At 43.2% G+C, this 23,886-nt stretch overlaps 1 protein-coding gene across 1 annotated transcript in view; it reads left to right on the top strand.

Moving 5' to 3' along the window:
• LOC127581280 (integrin alpha-E-like) overlaps positions 1–23,886 on the top strand; it is a 345,660-nt gene that overhangs the window by 296,937 nt on the left and 24,837 nt on the right. Inside the window, exons 26-30 of the mRNA XM_052035523.1 lie at positions 387–479; positions 4,662–4,736; positions 6,280–6,387; positions 7,139–7,243; positions 20,787–20,897. Of these exons, the coding sequence (XP_051891483.1) occupies positions 387–479; positions 4,662–4,736; positions 6,280–6,387; positions 7,139–7,243; positions 20,787–20,897 (492 nt within the window). The remainder of the gene's footprint in view (positions 1–386; positions 480–4,661; positions 4,737–6,279; positions 6,388–7,138; positions 7,244–20,786; positions 20,898–23,886) is intronic.

Below are 23,886 nucleotides of genomic sequence, written 5' to 3'. Positions count from 1 at the left end.
TATCTGGCAAATCGTTATCATCTGGAATGCATTGTCTGACAGGATAGCAGAGCCATTTACATTCATAGGTTTTGAAAGAGAATTAGATCACAACTTGTTAAAAAGAAACGATTTAAAAAAATTTTAAAATAATATAAAAAGGTTATGGGGAAAGAGCAGGAAAGTGGAATGTCTGCATTGTCCTCTGTGAGACCTAGCACCTTCTGTGCTGTTACTATTCTATGATAGACAGTTCTGTCAAAGGGCAAGTGCAGGAACAATGGGTTAACTGTCATTTTACAGCACTATATGATTTTATCTTGAACAGAAGTTCTAATGTTTAATACTATTAGGATAGTGACTGTGTTTGTACAAAAGGCCATCAACACTCTCTGCTTATTTTACAGGTTACCATGGATAACCCCTACAATGCTTCAGTAACTCTAACAATATCAATCCCAGTTAAAGTATGGGGTCAAGAAATTCTCAAACTGCATCCGGTAATGTTATTTTTTAATTTATGCTAATTAAATCTGTATATCACTTTTACCAATAACAAAACAATCTACTGAAGGCACCTGGACAAAGAAGTATGTCAGGTATCGAAGAGCATAAGGAATGAGGACAACACTTAAGAAGGAAATTAGGAGGGCAAAAGGGGGCCATGAGATAACCCTGGCAGATAAAGTAAAAGAGAATCCTAAAAGATCTACAAGCAGATTAAGAGCAAAGAAAGAGAGCCAGGGAAAGAGTAGGTCCCTCAGGATCAGTGTCATAATATATGTGTTGGGCAACAGGAAATGGGTGAGATCTTAAATGAATACTTCTCTGTATTTAACGTGAAGAAGGACAAGGAAGCTCGTGCATTCAGGGAAGGGAACGGTGATATTCTGGAGCATATCAACATTATGAGAGGGTGAGGTGTTGGAGGTCCTCATGCACATAAAGGTGGATAAATCTCTGGGACCTGACTGGGTGTATTTAGAATGTTATGGGAAGCAGAAGAGGAGATAGCCAGGGCCCTGACAAAGATTTGTGTTACTTCGTTGGACACAGGTAAGGTACCCGAAGACTGGAGGATAGCCAATGTAGCACATTTATTTAAGAAAGGCAACAGGGATAAGCCAAAGAGCTACAAGCTGGTGAGCCTTACATCAGTGGTGGGAACGTTATTGGAAGCGATTCGGAGAGACAGGATTTATTTGTATATGGAAAGGCAAAGACTGATTATAGATAGTCAGTGGGGCTTCATGCATGGGAAATTTGCCTCACAATCTTCATTGAGCTTTTTTGAAGAGGTGACCAAGAGGATTAATGAGGGCAGGGTGGCAGATGTTGTCTACAAGACTTTAGCAAGATCTAGTCTGGAAGATTAGATCACATGGGATCCAGGGTGAGTTAGACAATGGATACAAAATTGGCTTGATGGTAGAAGGCATAGGGTACTAGTGGAGGGTTGTTTCTCAGATTGGAAGCCTTTGACTAGTGATGTGCTGCAGGGTTTGGCGCTGGGCCCTCTGATATTTGTAATATAAATATTAATGATTTGGATGAAAATGTAGGTGGCATGATTAGCAAGTTTGTGGATGACACCAAAATTGGTGGTATAGAACATAGAACAGTACAGCACAGGAATAGGCCCTTCAGCCCATGATGTTTTGCAGAACTAATTAAGCTAATGATGCCTAATTAAACTCATCCCTCTGCCTGCACATGGCCCATATCCCTCTATTCTCTGCATAGTCATGTGCCTACCTAAGAGCCTATTAAACACCTCTGTTGTCTCTGCCTCCACCACCACCCCTGGTAGCACATTCCAGGCATCCACCACTCTCTGTGTAAAACTTGCCCCACACATCTCCTTTAAATGCATGCCTTCTAGCATTAGATATTTCCACCCTGGGATTACGATACCGGCTGTCTACTCTATCTATGCCTCTCATAATTTTATAAACTTCCATCAGGTATCACCTCAGCCACTGCTGCTCCAAACAGCCCTAGTTTGTCCAACCTCTCCTGATAGCATATGCCCTCTAATCCAGGCAGCATCCTGGTAAACCTCTTCTGCACCCATTCCAAAGCCTCCACATCCTTCCTACAATGAGGCAACAAGAATTGAATGTAATACTCCAGATGCGGCCTAACCAGGGTTTTATAAAGCTGCAACATAATTTCCTGACTCTTAAAACTCAGTGCCTCGACCAATGAAGGCAAGCATGACATATGCCTTCTTTACCACCCTATCGATCTGTGCAGCTGCTTTCAGTGAGTTATGAACTTAAACCCCGAGATCCCTCTGTACATCAACACTGTTAAGGGTCTTGCCATTAACTGTGTACTGTCTCTTTATATCTGACCTCCCAAAGTCACATTTGCCTATCTCATCTTTTGCCTCACATCCTTCCTTTAAACTCTTCAGTAGTTGGTAAGATTTTTGAGTCCATTATTAAGGATGAGGTTCCGGCATACTTGGAAGCACATGATAAGATAGGCTGAAGTCAGCATGGTTCCTTGAAGTGAGATCTTGCCTGACAAATCATGTTGGAATTCTTTGAGGAAGTAACAGGCAGGATAGACAAAGGAGAGTCAGTATGTGTTGTTTACTTGGATTTTCAGAAGGCCTTTGATAAGGGATGGAGCATTTCAATCACAAAGAGAGACTGATAAGGCTATTTTTTTCCCTTGGAGTGGGGAAGCCAGGCAAGAGGCTGTGATAGAGGTATACTAAATAACAAGAATTATAGATGGGGTAGACAGTAAGAAAGCTTTCTCCATGTAAGATAAGATAAGATATTTATTTATTAGTCACATGTACATCGAAACACACAGTGAAATGAGTCTTTTTGCATTACTGAGAATATGCTGGGGGCAGCCCGCAAGTGTCGCCACTCTTCCAGCGCTAACATAGCATGCCCTCAGCTCCTACCCTGTACGTCTTTGGAATGTGGGAGGAAACCAGTGCACACAGAGGAAACCCATACAGACACATGGGGAGAACATACAAACTCCTCACAGACAGCGGCGGGAATTGAATCCTGGGCACTGGCACTGTAATAGCGTTATGCTAACCGCTACACTACCGTGACGCCAGCAGTATCTAAAAGCAGAGGGTACAGGTTTAAAGGTGTTGCCCCTTTGCCTTGATAAGTGATCAACTGACATGGTGCATAAAGAAAACAGTCAAACTAAAGTTTAGTGCAACTCACTCTCAATTAGTACTCTCACTTAAAATATGTGGGTATTCAATTAATCTTATGACTCTCAACAGCCTACGTCTTAGCTTGCTGCTCAATACATTAAATCACAAAACTCATTACTTGGATTCAGATACCACCTGTTGGGATGAACTGGCCAGGCTCACTTTGAAGGGTCGTAATCTTCTCAGAGTTCTGAAGCCAGGGTCCTCCTTCTGCAATAGTTGTGCCCAGATTATCACTGCCAATGTATCTTGTATTTCTTCTTTTATATGTTTTTACACCGAACTTTTAGAACACTGAACTCCTTAAACACAAACTGAGCTAATCAGACAAAGGGGACTGTGGAATTCATTGCTCCAGACTGTTTTCTCACATGGGTCTCAGGACCTAGTCTTTGCACAGAGGTATTTCACTGTTTTCACCTGCAGCTCCAGTTACTTCTAATTACCACGGTGAAAATGAGCCATTCTGCTTGCTCTTGGGGCCTTTGATAGTATGGAGGTGTTTCATAGTTTCTTAACTCACTGTAAACAGATGGCCTCTGTCTTGTTTTCAGTTCATTAGGCCTTTGAGATCTTGAGCCCCAGCAAAAGCCAGAAACTTACCCATTGAGGATAATGAGACTGAAAGACTGTTACTTTCATTAGGGTTAGGGTTCCCTACGTCATAGGAATGGTTTCACTCTGTACCTCAAAATGTAATTGTCACAGGTGATCTCTCACAACATCTCCTGATTCACAATTCTGTAATCAGTGCTGGTGAACAGTCTGCCAGTTAAACTGTTATAAGTTTCTTTAACATTCACAGAGAACTTCGCAGACCATTAACTATCTTTGCGTGTGACCTGTTCAAACTGAAAACAATGCCCAGACTTCTGTTCTGGGGTGGTTTTTAAACTGTTTTTCTTCTCACAATAATCTGTTGCTCATATAAAGTTGTTTACTTTTCCCATTATATTTTGTAGAGGTTTAGCTGCTAGTCATGCTGCTGTAAATATTAGAGGAAGAATATTTTTCACCCAGAGGGTGGTTAAAATCTGGAACACACTGCCTGAGAAAGTGGTGGAAGCAAGTACTCTCACAACATTTAAGAAGCATCTGGAGGAGCACTTGAATCACTATGGCACTGAAGACTATGGACCAAGTGCTAATAAATAGGATCAGTATAGTTAGGTACTTGATTGTCTGCACAAACATGGTGGGCCAAAGGGCCTGTTTCTGTGCTATGACTCTGTTGCTGGTCTAACTCATCTAACAGCTTACTCATCAGCACTGTGACAGTATCTTCATTTAAAGGACAGCTGCAGTTGAATAAAGCAGCTGACCATCACCTCCTCAAGGGTAGTTAGGGATAGCAATAAGATACTGAAAAATGAAAAATGAAAAAATGAAAAAAAATTATGTCATGAATTTTCACTCATAGTTTGTCATATGATGCCAAATGTGGCTGAATACCCAGAACCTAAACAATCTGATCTTTTCACAGGAAAGTTTGAAAGATTGTGGGAAAAACCAGAACATCCTAAAACAAAACGTGATACAGAAAGGAAAAGATAAATGGGTACTTTTAAATTTGTTTGTCTAATTATTTCCATATTATGTAGATTGTTCAACTAACAAAATAACATTGTCAATGTCAGCCAATAGAAACTTCCCGAATCACAGCAATGCATCCTAACCAGCATACAATAGTGTGTCCTGGCTGAGGTACAGGACCATCTGTCCCTTGAGCAGACATCTTGATTGCACATTGATCCTGCAAAAAGCACATCAAACATGTTGCTGAAAATTTGCACATAATATAAACCAATACCTCCTGATCTCTGTCTGGAAGGATATATCAAGGACCTAAATGTCTGTATGACTGGGCAATATGGTGGTCCGTTGAAGGTTGATGCAGGAGTTCATCTAAACCAAGCATGTTTGGGAGCAACAGGCAGACTTGTTTTGTATCCCCATTTTAGGATTGCACCTGTGGTATACCTCACCAGATTTTTTAAAATCCTGAACTTCATAGGATTGTAGGTTATAAAATAAGTTTCTGACTCAAAATGTGTCCATTTCTGCCAAATCGTGAGAATAATATGAGGTAAAAATTCTACTTTGCACCTGGTCCTTAAGTTCAGTTGTTCAAAACAAAAGACTGTAAGATGACAGAGGTTGAGATGATGGGTGGGGTGGAGGAGTGGGGGATTGGCAGAGCTATAATGAGTGCTGAACTCTTTTGAAATATAAATCTGTGAATCTTTAGAGTACTCAATCCAGAGGGCCTTGCTTTTTCAGTTATTCAAAGTATTCAGGGAAGACAAAGATAAGCTTTTGGATTCTAAGGGAATCAAGTGTTATGGGGATCGGGAAATGGGAAGTGGGAAGCGGAAAGTGGACAATGTGGAGAATCAACTGTGATTTTATTAAATGCCAAAATGCCTACTCCTGATCACTTATGTTTTCATCTCCCCTTCTTCAAACAAATCAATAAAGTTAGTAACTCCTGAATCTATTTTCATTTTCTAAACATTTTTACATTACATGTTTGAATAAGGATTGTACTAACATTCTTGAACTCACCTGAAGTAATTGGTTTATAGTTTCCTGGATTGTTCCATCTCCATATCTCATATATATATACACAGAAGCTATATTAGCTATATGCAAGTCCCCTGTCACTACTGACTTTTCCCAGTAATTTTTTATTACATCTCTCAAATCCTTAGATATCTCTTTCTTATCTTCTAATGTATGCAAATCAATAAAAATGACCATGAATCTTCCAGATTAATGTAAGACACCGAAGCGGCTAATTCATTTGTCTTAGAAAAGGAAATCTGCCTCATTGTAACTCCAGCCCCACACTAATTATGTTGACAATTCCTCTTAAAGGAACCTAGCAATGCATTCAGCTGAATCAAACCATCTACAATTCCCCAGTTAATTCCATTCTGGGAACACATAGACAGCAACAGTTCCATATGGTCAACTACAAACTTTTCGGAACAGCTAGGGATGGAGCATTCAAAAATAATTCCAGATGAATAGCTGGCAGGGGCATCATTTTTATGTTCATGTGAATTTATGAATTACATCTTCGTATTTTGATCTCTTAGGACTGTGGCTTGGAAGAATGTGAATGCCAGTATTTTGAGTGCAACCTCACAGCCTCAAAACAAGATATCATTGTAACAGCAAACTTAGCAACAAACAATTTAAAACAGGTAAAATTCACTTAATTTCCAATAAGAATTTCATTTCTTTTCAATAACTTAATCCCATATTTCCTTACCTCAGTTTCACTGTGACCCTTACTATCAAGTACTAAGTGTTGGGCCTTTTTCTACAGGTGTTGCCCTTCTGATATGGTATCCAATATTGGACTCTCTAGCATTATTTCCAACACAGTGTACTCTACTACATGTTTCTAGTGCTAGGCCTTCTGTTATAGGTATCCAGTGCTGGCGCCTCTGGTGCACAGTGCCAGTGCTGGGACTTGTAGTACAGGTGACCTATTCTGGGGCATCTCATGCAGATATTGAACGATGGGCCCTTTGGGCAGGTATTGAGTGGTGGCTCTCTGATACGGATATCCAATGCTGGAGCCTTTTGTGCACATATCCCTTTGGGGTTTCTGGTACAGGTCCTATTCTAGGGTCTCTAATGCAGCTGGGGCCTTCAGTGGAGGTATGTATTGTTGAAGGTTTTGGCCATTAGGCCATAAGCAAACCAGCTTTGTACATTCAAAGCTTGGTCCTCAGAATCTATTCTCCAGTTGCATCTCGGATAAGTCAGCCATTTAAATCAGTGAGAAAATATTTGAAGTTTTATTCTACCATTGAATTACGGCCTTGTGAATGTCAGGTTAGTTTTTAATTTTTAAGTTCTATAAAATCTCATTTTAATTCTCATAAGTTTTATTTTTAAATAACTTTATCTTCCCTAATTCCCCACCCCCCCTTCCTACCCCAATAGCTCATAAAGGAGAGGGCTGATATTGTGGTCTCAGGAAATGTCGTATTTGATGGAAAATTATATCACGAAACATCTGAAGCTGAAGACCAAGGTCACAACGTTAAGGTAAAGCACAAAATCTACAATCTCCACAACCTTCTGTTCAAATCCAAGCCACCATAGCAACAGATATCTTCCTCTCCCCCAGCCAACCCCACACTAAGTATCTCCATCCACTCTCCTCAACCATGTCCATTTGTACATCAACCCCAGCCCCTCCTAGTCTAATCTCTACAAGAAGAATAAAATGGCAACAATGTATATAGAACATACAGCACAGTACGGGCCCTTTGGCCCATGATGTTGTGCCGACCTATATAAACCTACTCCATGATCAATCTAACTCTTCCCTCCTACACAATCCATAACCCTCCATTTTTCTAACATCCCTGTGCCTATCTAAGAGTCTCTTAAATGCCCATTTGTATCAGCCTCTACCACCACCCCAGCAGTGCGTTTCAGGAACCCACCACTCTCTGTGTAAAAAAACCTACCTCTGATATCCCCCTAAACTTTCCTTCTCTGACCTTAAACTGATGTCCTCTGGTATTGGCTGGCCATTGTCCCCTGGGGAAAAGGTGCTGGCTGTCACTCTGTCTCTGCCCCTCACAATCTTATACACCTCTATCAAGTTGCCTCTCATCCTGCGTCACTCCAAAGAGAAAAGCCCTAGCTCGTTCAACCTTTCCTCATAAGACATGTTCCCTAATCCAGGCAGCATCCTGGTAAATCTCCTCTACACCCATTCTAAAGCTGCCACATCCTTCCTCTAATGAGGCGACCAGAACTGAACGCAATACTCTAAGCAATGTGGCACAGGACCAATTCCACAAACTCGCTTACTCTTTTGTCAGTGCCACCGAAAACAGAAATCATGAGGGAAAGACCATCAACTACAAATTCACCAGGTCACACACAATGTTGTTGATATGTTTATAGCTTTATTGTCTTTGGGTCAATATTCTGAAATTCCTTGCATCCTTCCTAGAGGAGAATAAGTAAGTGAGTCCAGTAGGTAGAACAGGTAAGTTGGTGCACATCAAGGGAATTCAAAGCTAAACTTCACCTATTTTAATGAAAGGAGCGTAACTCGTAAAATAGATGAACTCAACACTTCAATTAACATGAGGGTCTATGATATTGTTGCCATCACTGAGACATGGTTGAAGGACGGCTGGACAGGCAAATCAGTATCCCAGCATACAGGATTTTCAGGCAAGACAGGGGTGGGGGGGGAGTAAAAGGGGAGAAGATATTGCACTGTTAATCAAAGATTGCATTACTTCAGTATTGAGGGAGGATATCCCAGAAGGAGCAGGCAGCGGAGTGAGAGGTAGCAGAGTGTTCTGGGCTTTGGCTCAAGGGGCTTCAGCGTGAAGGGGCGAGGAAAGGTAGGTGACTTTAGTTAAGGAAGGAGTATGAGTGCGGTTTCCTGTACTCAGTGTCAGATGTGAGAGTTCCCGGAGTCTCCCTGCCTCCGGGAAGGCTACATCTGCGCCCGGTGTGTTGAGCTGCAGCTCCTGAGGGACCTTGTTAGGGAACTGGAGATGCAGCTCGATGACCTTCGTTTGGCCAGGGAGAGTGAGAAGGTGATAGAGAGGAGTTACAGGCAGGTGGTCACACCGGGACCATCGGAATCAGGCAATTGGGTCACAGGAGGGGGAAGGGAAAGGGGAAGGGGAAGAGACAGGTACTAGTGAGTACCCCTGTGGCTGTACCCCTTGACAATAAGTACTCCTGCTTGCGTACTGTTGGGGGAGACAGCCTACCTGGGGGAAGCAACAGTGGGAGTGTCTCTGGCACAGAGCCCGGCCCTGTGGCTCAGGTGGGTAGGGAAGGAGTGAGGAGGGCACTAGTGATAGGAGACTCCATAGTTGGGTAGGCGGAAAAGCGATTCTGTGGATGAAGGAAAGAAACTCGGAAGGTAGTTTGCCTCCCAGGTGCCAGGGTCCGGGATGTTTCGGATCGCGTCCAAGATATCCTGAAGGGGGAGGGAGAACAGCCAGAGATCGTGGTACATATTGGTACCAACGACATAGGCAGGGAAAGGAATGAGGTCCTGAAAAGAAACTATATAGAATTAGGAAGGAAGTTGAGAAGCAGGACCTCAAATATAGTAATTACCGGATTACTGCCTGTGCTAAGCGACAGTGGGTATAGGAACAGAATGAGGAGGAGGTTAAATGCATGGCTGAGGGATTGGAGTAAGGAGCAGGGATTCAGTTTTCTGGATCATTGGGTCCTCTTTTGGGGCAGGTATGACCTGTTCAAAGGGGATGGGTTGCACTTGAATCCCAGGGGGACCAACATACTGGCTGGGAGATTTGCTAAGGCTACTGGGGAGAGTTTAAACTAGAATTGTTGGGGGGTGGGATCTGTATTGGAGAGACTGGGGAGGAGGTGTTTGGCTCTCGAGTGGAGGAGGCTAGGAGTGGGTGCCGTGGGCAGGTGATAGAGAAGGGACATGTTCGGACAGGAGATGTGTCTATTTTAACGCAAGGAGTGTTGTGAATAAGGCGGATGAGCTTAGAGCTTGGATCGATACTTGGAGCTATGATGTGGTGGCCATTACGGAGACTTGGATGGCTCCGGGGCTGGAATGGTTGATTCAAGTGCCGGGTTTTAGATGTTTCAGGAAGGACAGGGAGGGAGGCAAAAGAGGTGGGGGAGTGGCACTGTTGATCAGAGATAGTGTCACGGCTGTGGAAAAGGTGGACGTTGTGGAGGGATTGTCTACGGAGTCTCTGTGGGTGGAGATTAGGAACAGGAAGGGGTCGATAACGGTGCTGGGTGTTTTTTATAGGCCACCCAATAATGACAGTGTTATTGAGGAGCAGATGGGGAAGCAGATCCTAGAAAGGTGTGAGAATAACAGAGTTGTCGTGATGGGGGATTTTAAATTTCCTGAACATCGATTGGCATCTCCAGACAGTGAGGGGTTTAGATGGGGTGGAGTTTGTTAGGTGTGTTCAGGAAGGGTTCTTGACACAGTATGTAGATAGACCTGCAAGAGGAGAAGCTGTGCTTGATTTGATATTGGGAAGTGAACCTGGTCAGGTGTCAGATCTCTCAGTGGGCGAACATTTTGGTGATAGTGCTCATAATTCTATCTCCTTTATGTTAGCACTAGAGAGGGATAGGAACAGACAGGCTAGAAAGGCGTTTACTTGGAGTAAAGGGAATTATGAGGCTCTCAGGCAGGAAATTGGAAGATTAAATTGGGAACAGATGTTCTCTGGGATAAGTATGGAAGAAATGTGGCAAATATTCAGGGGATATTTGTGTGGAGCTCTGCACAGACATGTTCCGATGAGACAGGGGAGTCACGAGAGGACACCGGAGCTCTGGTGTACAAAGACTATAATAAATCTAGTCAAAAGGAAAAGAAAAGCATACAAAAGGTACAGAGAGCTAGGTAATGTTAGAGATCTGGAAGAGTACAAGGCTAAAAGGAAGGAACTTAAGAAAGAGATAAGGAGAGCCAGAAGGGGACATGAGAAGGCCTTGGCGGGCAGGATCAAGGAAAACCCCAAGGCTTTCTACAAGCATGTGAAGAGCAAGAGGATGAAATGCGAAAGGATAGGGCCTATCGAGTGCAGCAGTGGGAAAGTGTGTATGGATCCAGAAGAAATAGCGGATGTACTTAATGAATACTTTACGTCAGTATTCACCACGGTAAAAGATCTGGGTGATTGTAGTGGGGACTTGCAGTGGCCTGAAAAGCTTGAGCATGTAGATATTAGAAAAGAGGTGGTGCTGAAACTTTTGGAAAGCATCAAGTTAGATAAGTCACCGGGACCGGATGAGATGTACCCCAGGTTGCTGTGGGAGGCAAGGGAGGAGATTGCAGAACCTCTGACGATGATCTTTGTGTCGTCCATGGAGACAGGAGAGGTTCCGGAAGATTGGAGGGTTGCGGATGTTGTTGCCTTATTCAAGAAGGGGAATAGGGATAGCCCAGGAAATTATAGACTGGTGAGTCTTACCTTAGTGGTCGGTAAGCAGATGGAGAAGATCCTGAGAGGCAGCATTTATGAACATTTGGAGAGGTATAATATGATTAGGAATAGTCAGCGTGGTTTTGTTAAGGGCAGGTCCTGCCTTACGAGCCTGATTCAATTTTTTGAGGATGTGACTAAACACATCGATGAAGGGAGAGCAGTAGATGTAGTGTATGTGGATTTCAGCAAGGCATTTGATAAGGTACCCCATGCAAGGCTTATGGAGAAGGTGAGGAGACATGGGATCCAAGGGGACATTGCGGTGTGGATCCAGAACTGGCTGGCCCACAGAAGGCAAAGAGTGGTTGTTGAGGGGTCGTATTCTGAGTGGAGGTCAGTGACCAGTGGTGTACCTCAGGCATCTGTACTGGGACCCTTACTATTTGTGATTTTTATAAATGACCTGGATGAGGAAGTGGAGGGGTGGGTTAGTAAGTTTGCGGATGACACGAAGATTGGGGGTGTTGTGGATAGTTTGGAGGGCTGTCAGAGGTTACAGAGGGATATAGATAGGATGCAGAGTTGGGCTGAGAAGTGGCAGATGCAGTTCAACTCAGATAAGTATGAAGTGGTTCATTTTGGTAGGTCAAATATGTTGGCGGAATATTATCTTAATGGTAGGACTCTTGGCAGTGTGGAGGATCAGAGGGATCTTGGGGTCCGAGTCCATAGGACGCTCAAAGTGGTGGCGCAGGTTGACTCTGTGGTTAAGAAGGCATATGGTGTATTGTCCTTCATCAATCCAGGAATTGAATTTAGGAGCCGGGAGGTATTGTTGCAGCTATAGAGGTCCCTGGTCAGACCCCACTTGGAGTACTGTGCTCAGTTCTGGTCGCCTCACTACAAGAAAGATGTGGAAGCCATAGAGAGGGTGCAGAGGAGATTTACAAGGATGCTGCCTGGGATGCGGAGCATGCCTTATGAAAGCAGGTTGAGGGAACTCGGCCTTTTCTCCTTGGAGAGACGGAGGATGAGGGGGGACCTGATAGAGGTGTATAAGATGATGTGAGGTATTGATAGGGTAGATAGTCAGAGTCTTTTCCCCAGGGCTGAATTGGTGGCCACAAGAGGACATAGGTTTAAGGTGCTGGGGAGTAGATATAGAGGAGATGCCAGGGGTAAGTTTTTTACTCAGAGAGTGGTGAGTGTGTGGAATGGGCTGCCAGAAATGGTGGTGGAGGCTGATACGATAGGGTCTTTCAAGAGACTGTTAGATCAGTATATGGAGCTGAGTGAAATAGAGGGCTATGGGTAAGCCTAGTAATTTCTAGGGTAGGGACATGTTCAGCACGGCTTTGTGGGCCGAAGTGCCTGAATTGTGCTGTAATTGTTCTATGTTCTATTTTCTAAAACAATGTCATATGGGTAGAGGGTGTCATCACTTTGCTGAGGATGCATTACAGGGCTCCCAGCAGTGGATAGAAGAAAGGTACGGAGGCAGATATCAGATAGATGCTATAAAAATAGGGTTTTCTTGCTGTAAAAGCCAGCGAATCATGTACAGGGAACCCTGGTTATTGAGGGTTGGATAAAGAGATAAAAGAACCATATGACCTCATAGACAAGATATCATAACATCACTGGATTACCAAGTTTAGAGCTAATAATTTGGAATGTTCATAAGATAATATACGAGGAAGGCCATTTGTTTTCAGACATGTCCTAACACCAATGTATTAAATTATTAATTAAATCAGTCTAGGGATTTTACTGAAAAAATTTCTGAGGGAGAGGATTAATAATCACTTGGAAAGGCAGGGACTAATCCGCGATGGCCGACATGACTTTGTCAAGGATAGATCCTGTCTGACCAATTTGATTGAATTCTTTGAAGAGGCAACAAATATATCGATGAGAGAAGGGCACTTGATGTGATTTACATAGACTTTAGGAACATCATGTTACAGCTGCACAAAACCTTGGTCAGACTGCACTTGGAGTATTGTGTGCAGTTCTGGTCACCACACTATAGGAAGGCTGTGATTAAGCTGGAGAGGGTGCAGAAAAGATTCACAAAGATGTGGCCTAAATTGAACAGCTTGAGTTACAAAGAGAGATTGGATAGGCTGGATCTGTTTTCCTTGGAGCAAAGGAGGCTGAAAGGTGACAAGATAGAGGTATATAAAATTATGAGAGGCACAGATGGAGTAGACAGCCAGTGTCTGTTTCCCATAGTAGGTGTGTCCAAAACTAGAGGGCATAGCTTTAAGGTGAGAGGGATGATGTTTAAAGGGGATCTGAGGGTAAATTTTACACACAAAGCATAGTTGATATCTGGAATAAGCTGCCAAGGAGGTGTTGGAGGCAGGAACAATAACAACACTTAAGAGGCATTTGGGCAGGTACTCAAATGAGCAAGGCATAAAAGGATATGGAATTAATGTAGGCAAGTGGGATTACTATACATAGGCATGATAGTTGGCGTAGACACGGTGGGTCAATAGGCCTGTTTGTGTGCTGTACAACTCTGTGGCCCTATGACTAGTAAGGTCTTTGATAAGGTCCCTCATGAGCATCTGGTTTAAAGGTTAGGACCCAAGGGATCCAGGGCAAGTTGGCAAACTGGATCCAAAATTAACTTGGCAATAGGAGACAGAGGATGATGGTAGAGGGTTGTTTTTGCAATTGGATGCCTGTGACTAGTTGTGTCCCACAAGGAAGCATGATCAGTAAGTTCATGGATGATATGAAGATTGGAGGAGTTGTTGATCGTTGGAAGGTCGTCACTGCAGAGAGATATCAATGTGTTGGTGAAATGGGAAGAAAAATGGCAAATGGAGTTTCATCGAGATGTGTCCTCTCTAAATCTCTGCCCGTTTACTTTAAACCTATGGTTTTATCCACCTCTGATATGGGGAAATGTTTCCTGCAGCTTGCCCTATCTATAACCCCGATAATTTTATATGCATCAATCACATCCTCTCTTAATCGTCTGCTCCAGGGAGAACAGACCAAACTTCTCCTGTCTTAACTGCTTCATTCAAGGCAACATCCTGGTGAATCTCCTCTACATCATCTCCAGTGCTATCACTTTCTTCCTACAGCATGGTGACCAGAATTCCATGCAGTATTGCAGCTGAGGTCTGACCAAGATTTTATAAAGTTGGAGCATAAACTTGTGAGGTGATGCATTTTGAGACCACCATTGAGGCTAGGACATACACCATGAATAGTAGGGTCTTAGGGAGTATTGAGGAAAAGAGGAATCTTGCATTACCACAGACCCTTGAAGATGGCAACACTGTAGATAACATGGTTAGGAAGGCAAATGGGAAACTGGCCTTCATTGGACCATTGAATATAAAGGTAGGGAGGTTATGCTCCAACTTTATAAAATCTTGGTCAGACCTCAGCTGCAATACTGCATGGAGTTCTGGTCACCACGCTGTAGGAAGGAAGTGATAGCACTGGAGATGATGTAGAGGAGATTCACCAGGATGTTGCCTCGGATGAAGCAGTTCAGTTAAGAGGTGAGACTGGAGAAGTTTGGTCTGTTCTCCCTGGAAACATAAACATAGAAACATAGAAAAACCACGGCACAATTCAGGCCCTTCAGCCCACAAAGCTGTGCCGAACATGTCCCTACTCTAGAAATTACTAGGCTTACCCATAGCCCTCTATTTTATTCAGCACCATGTACCTATCTAACAGTCTCTTGAAAGACCCTATTGTATCTGCCTCCACCACTGTTTCCAGCAGCCCATTCCATGCACTCACCACTCTCTGAGTAAAAAACTTACCCCTGATATCTCCTCTATGTCTGCTCCCCAGCACCTTAAACCTATGTCCTCTTGTGGCCACCAATTCAGCCCTGGGGAAAAGCCTCTGACTATCTACCCAATCAATACCTCTCATCATCTTATACACCTCTATCAGGTCCCCTCTCATCCTCCGTCTCTCCAAGGAGAAAAGGCCGAGTTCCCTCAGCCTGCTTTCATAAGGCATGCTCCGCATTCCAGGCAGCATCCTTGTCAATCTCCTCTGTACCCTCTCTATGGCTTCCACATCTTTCCTGTAGTGAGGCGACCAGAACTGAGCACAATACTCCAAGTGGGGTCTGACCAGGGACCTATATAGCTGCAACAATACCTCCCGGCTCCTAAATTCAATTACCGGATTGATGAAGGACAATACACCATATGCCTTCTTAACCACAGAGTCAACCTGCACCGCCACTTTGAGTGTCTTATGGACTCGGACCCCAAGATCCCTCTGATCCTCCACACTGCCAAGAGTCCTACCATTAAGACTATATTCCGCCAACATATTTGACCTACCGAAATGAACCACTTCATACATCTGGGTTGAACTGCATCTGCGACTTCTCAGCCCAACTCTGCATCCTATCTATATCCCCCTGTAACCTCTGACAGCCCTCCAAACTATTCACAACACCCCCAACCTTTGTGTCATCCACAAACTTACTAACCCACCCCTCCACTTCCTCATCCAGGTCATTTATAAAAATCACAAATAGTAAGGGTCCCAGTACAGATCCCTGAGGTACACCACTGGTCACTGACCTCCACTCAGAATACGACCCCTCAACAACCACTCTTTGCCTTCTGTGGGCCAGCCAGTTCTGGATCCACACCGCATTGTCCCCTTGGATCCCATGTCTCCTCACCTTCTCCATAAGCCTTGCATGGGGTACCTTATCAAATGCCTTGCTGAAATCCATTTACACTACATCTACTGCTCTCCCTTCATCGATGTACTTAGTCACATCCTCAAAAAATTGAATCAGGCTCGTGAGGCAGGACCTGCCCTTAACAAAGCCATGCTGACTATTCCAAATCATATGATACCTCTCCAAATGTTCATAAATCCTGCCCCTCAGGATCTTCTCCATCAGCTTACCAACCACTGAAGTAAGACTCACCGGTCTATAATTTCCTGGGCTATCCCTACTCCCCCTCTTGAATAAGGGAACAACATCCGCAACCCTCCAATCTTCCAGAACCTCTCCTGTCTCCATCGACGACGCAAAGATCATCGTCAGAGGCTTCGCAGTCTCCTCCCTCGCCTCCCACAGCAACCTGGGGTACATCTCATCTGGTCCTGGCGACTTATCTAACTTGATGCTTTCCAAAAATTCCAGCACCATCTCTTTTCTAATATCTACATGCTCAAGCTTTTCAGGCCGCTGCATGTCCCCACTACAATCCCCTAGATCCTTTTCCGTAGTGGATACTGACATAAAGTATTCATTAACTACCTCTGCTATTTCTTCCAGATCCATACACACTTTCCCACTGCTGCACTTGATAGGCCCTATTCTTTCGCATCTTATCCTCTTGCTCTTCACATACTTGTCGGACGCCTTGGGGTTTTCCTTAATCCTGCCGGCCAAGGCCTTCTCATGTCCCCTTCTGGCTCTCCTAATCTCTTTCTTAAGTTCCTTCCTTTTAGCCTTGTAGTCTTCCAGATCTCTAACATTACCTAGCTCTCTGTACCTTTTGTATGCTTTTCTTTTCCTTTTGACTCGATTTATTATAGCCTTCATACACCAGGGTTCCTGTATCCTCACGTGACTCCTCTGTCTCATCGGAACATGTCTATGCAGAACTCCACACAAATACCCCCTGAATATTTGCCACATTTCTTCCATACTTTTCCCAGAGAACATCTGTTCCCTATTTAATCTTCCAATTTCCCGCCTGTGAGCCTCATAGTTCCCTTTACTCCAAGTAAACGCCTTTCTAGTCTGTCTGTTCCTATCTCTCTCCAGTGCTAATGTAAAGAAGATGGAATTATGATCACTATCACCAAAATGTTCACCCACGGAGAGATATGACACCTGACCAGGTTCATTTCCCAATATCAAATCAAGCACAGCCTCTCCTCTTGTAGGTCTATCTACATACAGTGTCAAGAACCCTTCCTGAACACACATAACACACTCCACCCCATCTAAACCCCTCACTGTCTGGAGATGCCAGTCGATGTTCGGGAAATTAAAATCCCCCATCACAACAACTCTGTTATTCTCACACCTTTCTAGGATCTACTTCCCTATCTGCTCCTCGATATCCCTGTCACTATTGGGCAGCCTATAAAAAACACCCAGTAAAGTTATCGACCCCTTCTTCTTCCTAACCTCCACCCACAGAGACTCCGTAGACAATCCCTCCACAACGTCCACTTTTTCCGCAGCCATGACACTATCTCTGATCAACAGTGCCACTCCCCCACCTCTTTTGCCTCCCTCCCTGTCCTTCCTGAAACATCTAAAACCCGGCACTTGAATCAACCATTCCAGTCCCTGAGCCATCCAAGTCTCCGTAATGGCCACCACATCATAGCTCCAAGTATCGATCCAAGTTCTCTCATCCGCCTCGTTCACAATACTCCTTGCGTTAAAATATACACATCTCAAGCCTGTCTGAACACTTCCCTTCTCTTTCACTTGCCTATGGTTCTTTCTCCTAGCTTCCTCTATTTGAGAGCCAAACACCTCTTCCCCAGTCTCTGCAGTACGGATCCCACCCCCCAACAATTCTAGTTTAAACTCTCCCCAGTAGCCTTAGCAAACCTCCCCGCCAGTATGTTGGTCCCCTGGAAGAGATTAAGAGAGGACATGATTGATGCATATAAAATTATCAGGGTTATAGATAGGGCAGACTGCAGGAAACATTTCCCCATATCAGAGGTGGATAAAACCAGAAGACATAGGTTTAAAGTAAGCGGACAGAGATTTAGAGAGGATATGAGGATAAGTACCTGAAATGCATGCCTAAGAGAGTTGGGAGATGGGATTAACAGAGAAGGGTACTCACTGCTTGGCATGGATGAGTTGGTTCAAATGGCTTATTTACATGCTGTGCGATTCTACGACACTTCTATTGTGTGATCATTATTCAAGAAGGTAGCCCACTAATCCCTTTGCAGGGCAACTAAGAATAGCACTTACGTCTCAAGATAAAATTTTCACAATCCATCAATAACTGGAAAGAGTTGCATACTCAGACAGGATTCTGAGACCTTAGAACGTAAAGCAATACAGCACAGAAACAGGACATCCGGCTGACTATATCTGTGCTGACCAATTAATACATACATTTATACAGAGCATGAGAAGGCCCAGGCTTGACACACAGTTCATGTTGACTTAAACTACAATTGAAACTACACACCTGCATAGTCTATATCCCTCCATTCTCTGCCTGTTCATGTGTCTGCCTAAATGCCTCATAAATGTTGCCATCAAATCTGCTTCCAACACCTCTACTGACAACACATTCCAGACACCTACCACTCCCTGTGTAAAAACTTGCCTTGTAAATCTCCATTAGACTCCCCACCCTCCCCCCCCCCACCCCACCCCTTAACTTAAACCTATGCCCTCCAGTATTTGACATTTTCACTCTGGGGAAAAAAAATCTGATTATCTACCCTATGTCTGCCTCTCATAATTTTGTATACTTCAATCAGGTCATCCCTCAGCCTCCAACAATCTGGCGAAAACAATCCAAGTTTGACCAACCTCTCTAATCCAGGCAACATCCTACTGAATCTTTTCTGCACCCTCCCCAAAGCCTCCACATTCCTTCTGTAGTGTGGCAACCAAAGTTTTATACAGCTGCACGATGTTTTCCTGACTCTTATACTCAACACCCTGATCAATGATGGCAAATATGTCATATGCCCTTTTTACCACTCTATTTAATTGTGTTGCCATTTTCAGAGAGCTATGGACTTAAACCCCAAAATCCCTCTGTACATCAGTACTCCTGAGAGTCCTGCCATTAACTGTATATATACGTAAATACCTTTGAGGTTCCACCATTGGAATGTAAGATTAAAGTGTCTTTGTTGGTGCTACCTGCCTTTTGAGTGGGTAAACTGGGCTAAGGTCCATAGCTACATGACATATTTTTCACTATATTTAGCATGTTTAATATTAGCTAAGTATGAATCAGCCCTGATTTCTACACATGAAAAGATTTTTAAGATAAATGTCAGGAATTACTGCACATACAGTGTGCTTACACGTGAAATAAATTTGCAGATATAAGAGTAAAGACAAAATCTTAGAATCATTTAAGGAATAATTTAATACATAGGTGTTAGGATCTGTCTGAAAACAGGAATTAATATGGTCAAATGGCCTTCCTTGTGTATATTATCTTATGAACGTTCCCAATTATTAGCTGTATGTATTATATAATCCAATGAAGTTACATAAAGTCACATGCAATGTTATTTTTGATGTCAAAGGATAAATGGAGCAAATGGATGGAGCAGATATTCCACCCTGACTGCCTTTACAATGCAGGCTTGCTGAACCATGTTTACATACAACAAGTCTCATTAATCAGGCTGCAGTCCCTGAATATTCCCCACATCCATCAGAGAGACTTCCTCCTGTCCAGATATGAAACTCTGTAAGTTCTGGTTCTAACTTCAATGCCTGGAAAAATACTGTGATGCACTTTGGATCTCACTGGGTGGATCACACTGATGGCTAGGCAATAGTTCCACAGAGAAACTGTAACAGAATGAAAAGGCAGAAAGATGCTGCCATATATGGTCTCTCGCTCCACTCCTGGGCTAAACATTGAGTTCAGTGATGTCCTTTAACTTTACTGAGTAAAGGGGCCAACAGCTGTATGCAGCCATAGCGTATCTGGCCCAACAGCTTTATGCAACAATAGCATTGCTGCGTGCATTTGGATTGAGTCTCCAACATTAATTATAAATGTATTTGTATAGATATACATGTACCAATGTATAGTAATACTAAGTACTATACCAATGTATAGTAATAATATTACATTTTGTCAAGTTGTTTTGATTTTTTTCACTATTTCTGCAAATTAATAGTAGTTTAATATAATTTTTAATAAATGTATTTTGTTAAATAATGCTCAATTGTTTTTATTTTTCAAATCAATTTCAACACTTTTTAAACTTCTTTTAATATCAGGAATGCAGCCTCAGAAGGGGATTTACTGAGGCTTGGCTGCCAGATGGTAATTGGTAATCGTTTTTTTATTGTTACGTACTGAGATACAGTGAAAGGTTTTATTTTGCATGCCATCCAGCCAGCTCTTTCCAAACATCAGTACATCAAGGTAGTACAAAGGGAAAAGCAATAACAGAATGCAGAATATTGTGTTACAGTTGACTATATTTGCTGCTTTCCCGAGGCAGCGGGAAATGTAGACAGTGTCAATGGAGGGCAGGCTGGTTTTCATGATAGACTGGGCTGTGTTCATAACTGTCTGCAGCTAACAGCCTGATCTGCCTGTGAAATGGTTCCAGAATAAAAGGCAACTCAATTTTCTTGGCAACCACACAAGTACAAATATTTAGTAAGGACACTGGGCAAACATAGGCAATGGGTCGGATTGAGCAAGATACTTAAAAAGGACCTCTGCAGTGTTAGAAAGTAGAAATATGCAACTTGACAAATGTAATATTATTACATCAGAACAGACCTCTTAGCCAGGACGTTGGTTATTTCTGGATTCCTGGAACTCAACAAATCCTGGGGATCATTGATCTTTCTCCCTTTTATTAAGAGAACCAACCTTTTTAATGCTTAATTTTCTGATAAAACATTGCCAGCAATCGCTGACTCATGTTGATTCTTCCCTATTTAGATACATGTGAACGTTGTAAACACTCCAGTCTTTAATGTTATCCCACTGGTGGCTGGGAGCTCAGTTGGTGGAATCCTGCTTCTACTCCTGATGATTTTCATTCTCTACAAAGTAAGTGCAAATATCTAAACTGACCTGTACATCAGCAGGGACAAACTAATTCTGTAATCTTTCTGTAGCTCAGCACAGAACTTTTATTTTGTCCTATGCACAAAATCTAAGAAAAATATTAGTCAAAGATCTTTATTTTAACATCTATATCACAAAATGCAGTTTATTCAGAAGGCTGGGAAGACGTATTGCTGGGACTTTCAAGATAATCAGTAGGGCAGAAAGTCATTTGCCCTGATATAAGAGAAAAGCAGAAGAGTAAGCAGAAAATCATGAACATAAGAGGCTGAGGGGCATAGTAAAGGTGAGTGATCGCAGCCTTTTTCCGAGGAGGGGAGTCTAAGCTTAGTGAGAGATAGAAAGATTTAAAGGGAACCTGAGAGGCTCGTTTTTCACACAGAGGCTGGTGGATATATGGAACAAGCTGCCGGAGGAGGAGGTAGAGGTAGAGGTAGGTACAATTCCAATGCTTAGAAGACTTTTGGACAGGTTCATCGATAGGAAAGGTTTAGAGGGATATGGGCCAAATGCAGGCAAATGGGACGAGCTCAGGAAGGCACCTGGGTCAGCGTGGACAAGTTGGGCTGGAGGACCTGGTTCTGTGCTGTAGAACATAGAACAGTATAGCAGAGGAACAGGCCCTTCTGCCCACAATGTTGTTCTGAACTAACTAAATTAGTAATCAAATTCCCAACTAAACTAATCCCTTCTGCCTACACAATGTCCATATCCTTCCACTTCCCACATACTCATGAGCCTATCTAAGAGCCTCTTGAACGCCGCTATCATATTTGTCTCCACACCACCCCAGGCAGCTCATTCCAGGCACCTACAACTCTCTGTGTAAAATAATTGCCCCTAACGTCTCCTTTGAACTTAGCCCCTCTCACCTTAAATGCATGCCCTCTGGTATTAGACATTTCAACCCTGAGGAAAAGATACTGGCTGTCTACTCTATCTATGTCTCTCATAATCTCAAAAACCTCGATCAGATCTCCCTTCAGCCTCCATCACTTCAGAGAAAACAACCTAGGTTTGTCCAACCTCTCCTTTAGCACATGCCTTCTAATCCAGGAAACATCCTGGTAAACCTCTTCTGCATCCTCTCCAAAGCCTTGGCATCCTTCCTCTAATGGGGTGACCAGAACTGAATGCAATACTCCAGATGTGGCCTAACCAGAGTTTTATAAAGCTTCAGCATAACTTTCTTACTCTTGAACTCAATGCCTCAACTAATAAAGGCAAGCATGCCATATGCCTTCTTTACCACCCTATCAACCTGTGTAGCACTTTCAGGGAGCAGTGAACTTGGACCCCAAGATCCCTCTGCTCATCAACACTGTTAAGGGTCTTGCCATTAACAGTATACTGTCGCTTCACTTTTGATCTCCTAAGGTGCAACATCTTACATTTGGCCAGGTTAAACTTCATCTGTCACTTCTGCACCCATATCTGCAACTGATCTGTATCCCGCTGCATCTTTTGCCAGTCTTCTATGCCATCCACAACACCACCAATCTTCATATCATCTGCAAACTTACTAACCCACCCATGTACCTTTTCATCCAGGTCATATATATATATCTCACAAACAGCAGGGGTCCTAGCATGGATCCCTGCAGAACACAGCTAGTCACAGACCTCCAGCGAGAATAAGTCCCATCGACCACTACCCTCTGTCTTCTATGGACAAGCCAACTTTGAATCCAAATGGTTAATTCACTGTGGATCCCGTGCACCTCAATCTTCTGAATAAGCCTCCCTTGAGGGACTTCATCAAATGCCTTACTGAAATCCATGTAGACAACATCCACAGCTCGATCTTCATCAATCACCCTTGTCACCTCCTCAAAAAACTCAATCATATTAGTAAAACATGACTTGCCCCGCACAAAGCCATACTGACTGTCCCTAATTAGGCCATAGATATCGAAATGCTCATAAATCCTATCCCTTTGAATCCTCTTCAGTAACTTCCCTACCACTGATGTGAGACTCACCAGTCTATAGTTTCCAGGATTATCCTTGTTACCCTTCTTGAATAAAGGAGCAACATTAGCTACTCACTAGTCCTCCGGGACCTCACTTGTAGCTAAAGAGGACACGAAGATATTGGTCAAGGCCCCAGAAATCTCAGCTCATGACTCTCTCAATAACCTGAGGTATATCCCATCAGTCCCTGGGGACCTATCGACCTTAAATTTCTTTAAGAGACCCAAAACTACTTCCTTTATCACGAAATGCCCTAGCAAAATTAGCATGATCTGCACTGATCTCCCTGTCCTCCATGACCTTCTCCTTGGTAAATACTGAGGCAAGGGACTCATTTAGGACCTCACCCACATCCTCCTTTATCCTTGAGTGGTTCTACCCACTCCCCGGTTATTCTCTTGCTCTTGATGTATGTATAAAATGCCTTGGGATTCTCTTTAATCCTACTTATCAAGGACTTTTCATGGCCCCTCCTGGCTTTCCTAATTCCCTTCTCGAGTTCTTTTCTGGCTTCTTTATAATCCTCAAGGGCTCTGTTTGATCTTAGCTTCCTAAGTTTTGCATATATTTCCTTTTTCTTCTTGACTAAATTCACCACCTCCCTTGACATCCAAGGTTCCCTGACCTTGCCATCCTTGTCCTTCCTTCTTACTGGAACATCCCTGTCCTGTACTCTGTGCAGTTGATCTTTAAACACCCTCCACATGTCAGATGTGGACTTGCCCAAAAACAGCCAGTCCCAATTAACTCTCCCTAGTCCCTGCCTAATGCTCTCACAATTTGCCATGCTCCAATTTAATACTCTCCTTCAAGGTCCATACTTATCCTTATCTATAGCGATTTTAAAACTTAAGGCGTTGTCATCACTGTTCCCTAACTGTTCTCCCACCGAAATGTCAGTCACCTGGCCAGGCTCATTACCCAACACCAGGTCCAGTATGGCCCCTCCTCTTGTTGAAGTATCGACATATTGATTTAAGAAACCCTCTTGGATGCA

This window comes from Pristis pectinata, chromosome 21 (genome assembly GCF_009764475.1).
Source record: "Pristis pectinata isolate sPriPec2 chromosome 21, sPriPec2.1.pri, whole genome shotgun sequence".
Taxonomy (NCBI): Eukaryota; Metazoa; Chordata; class Chondrichthyes; order Rhinopristiformes; family Pristidae; genus Pristis; species Pristis pectinata.
Note: the sequence above shows the minus strand (reverse complement) of the source record. Positions and strands in the feature narration are given on the sequence as shown.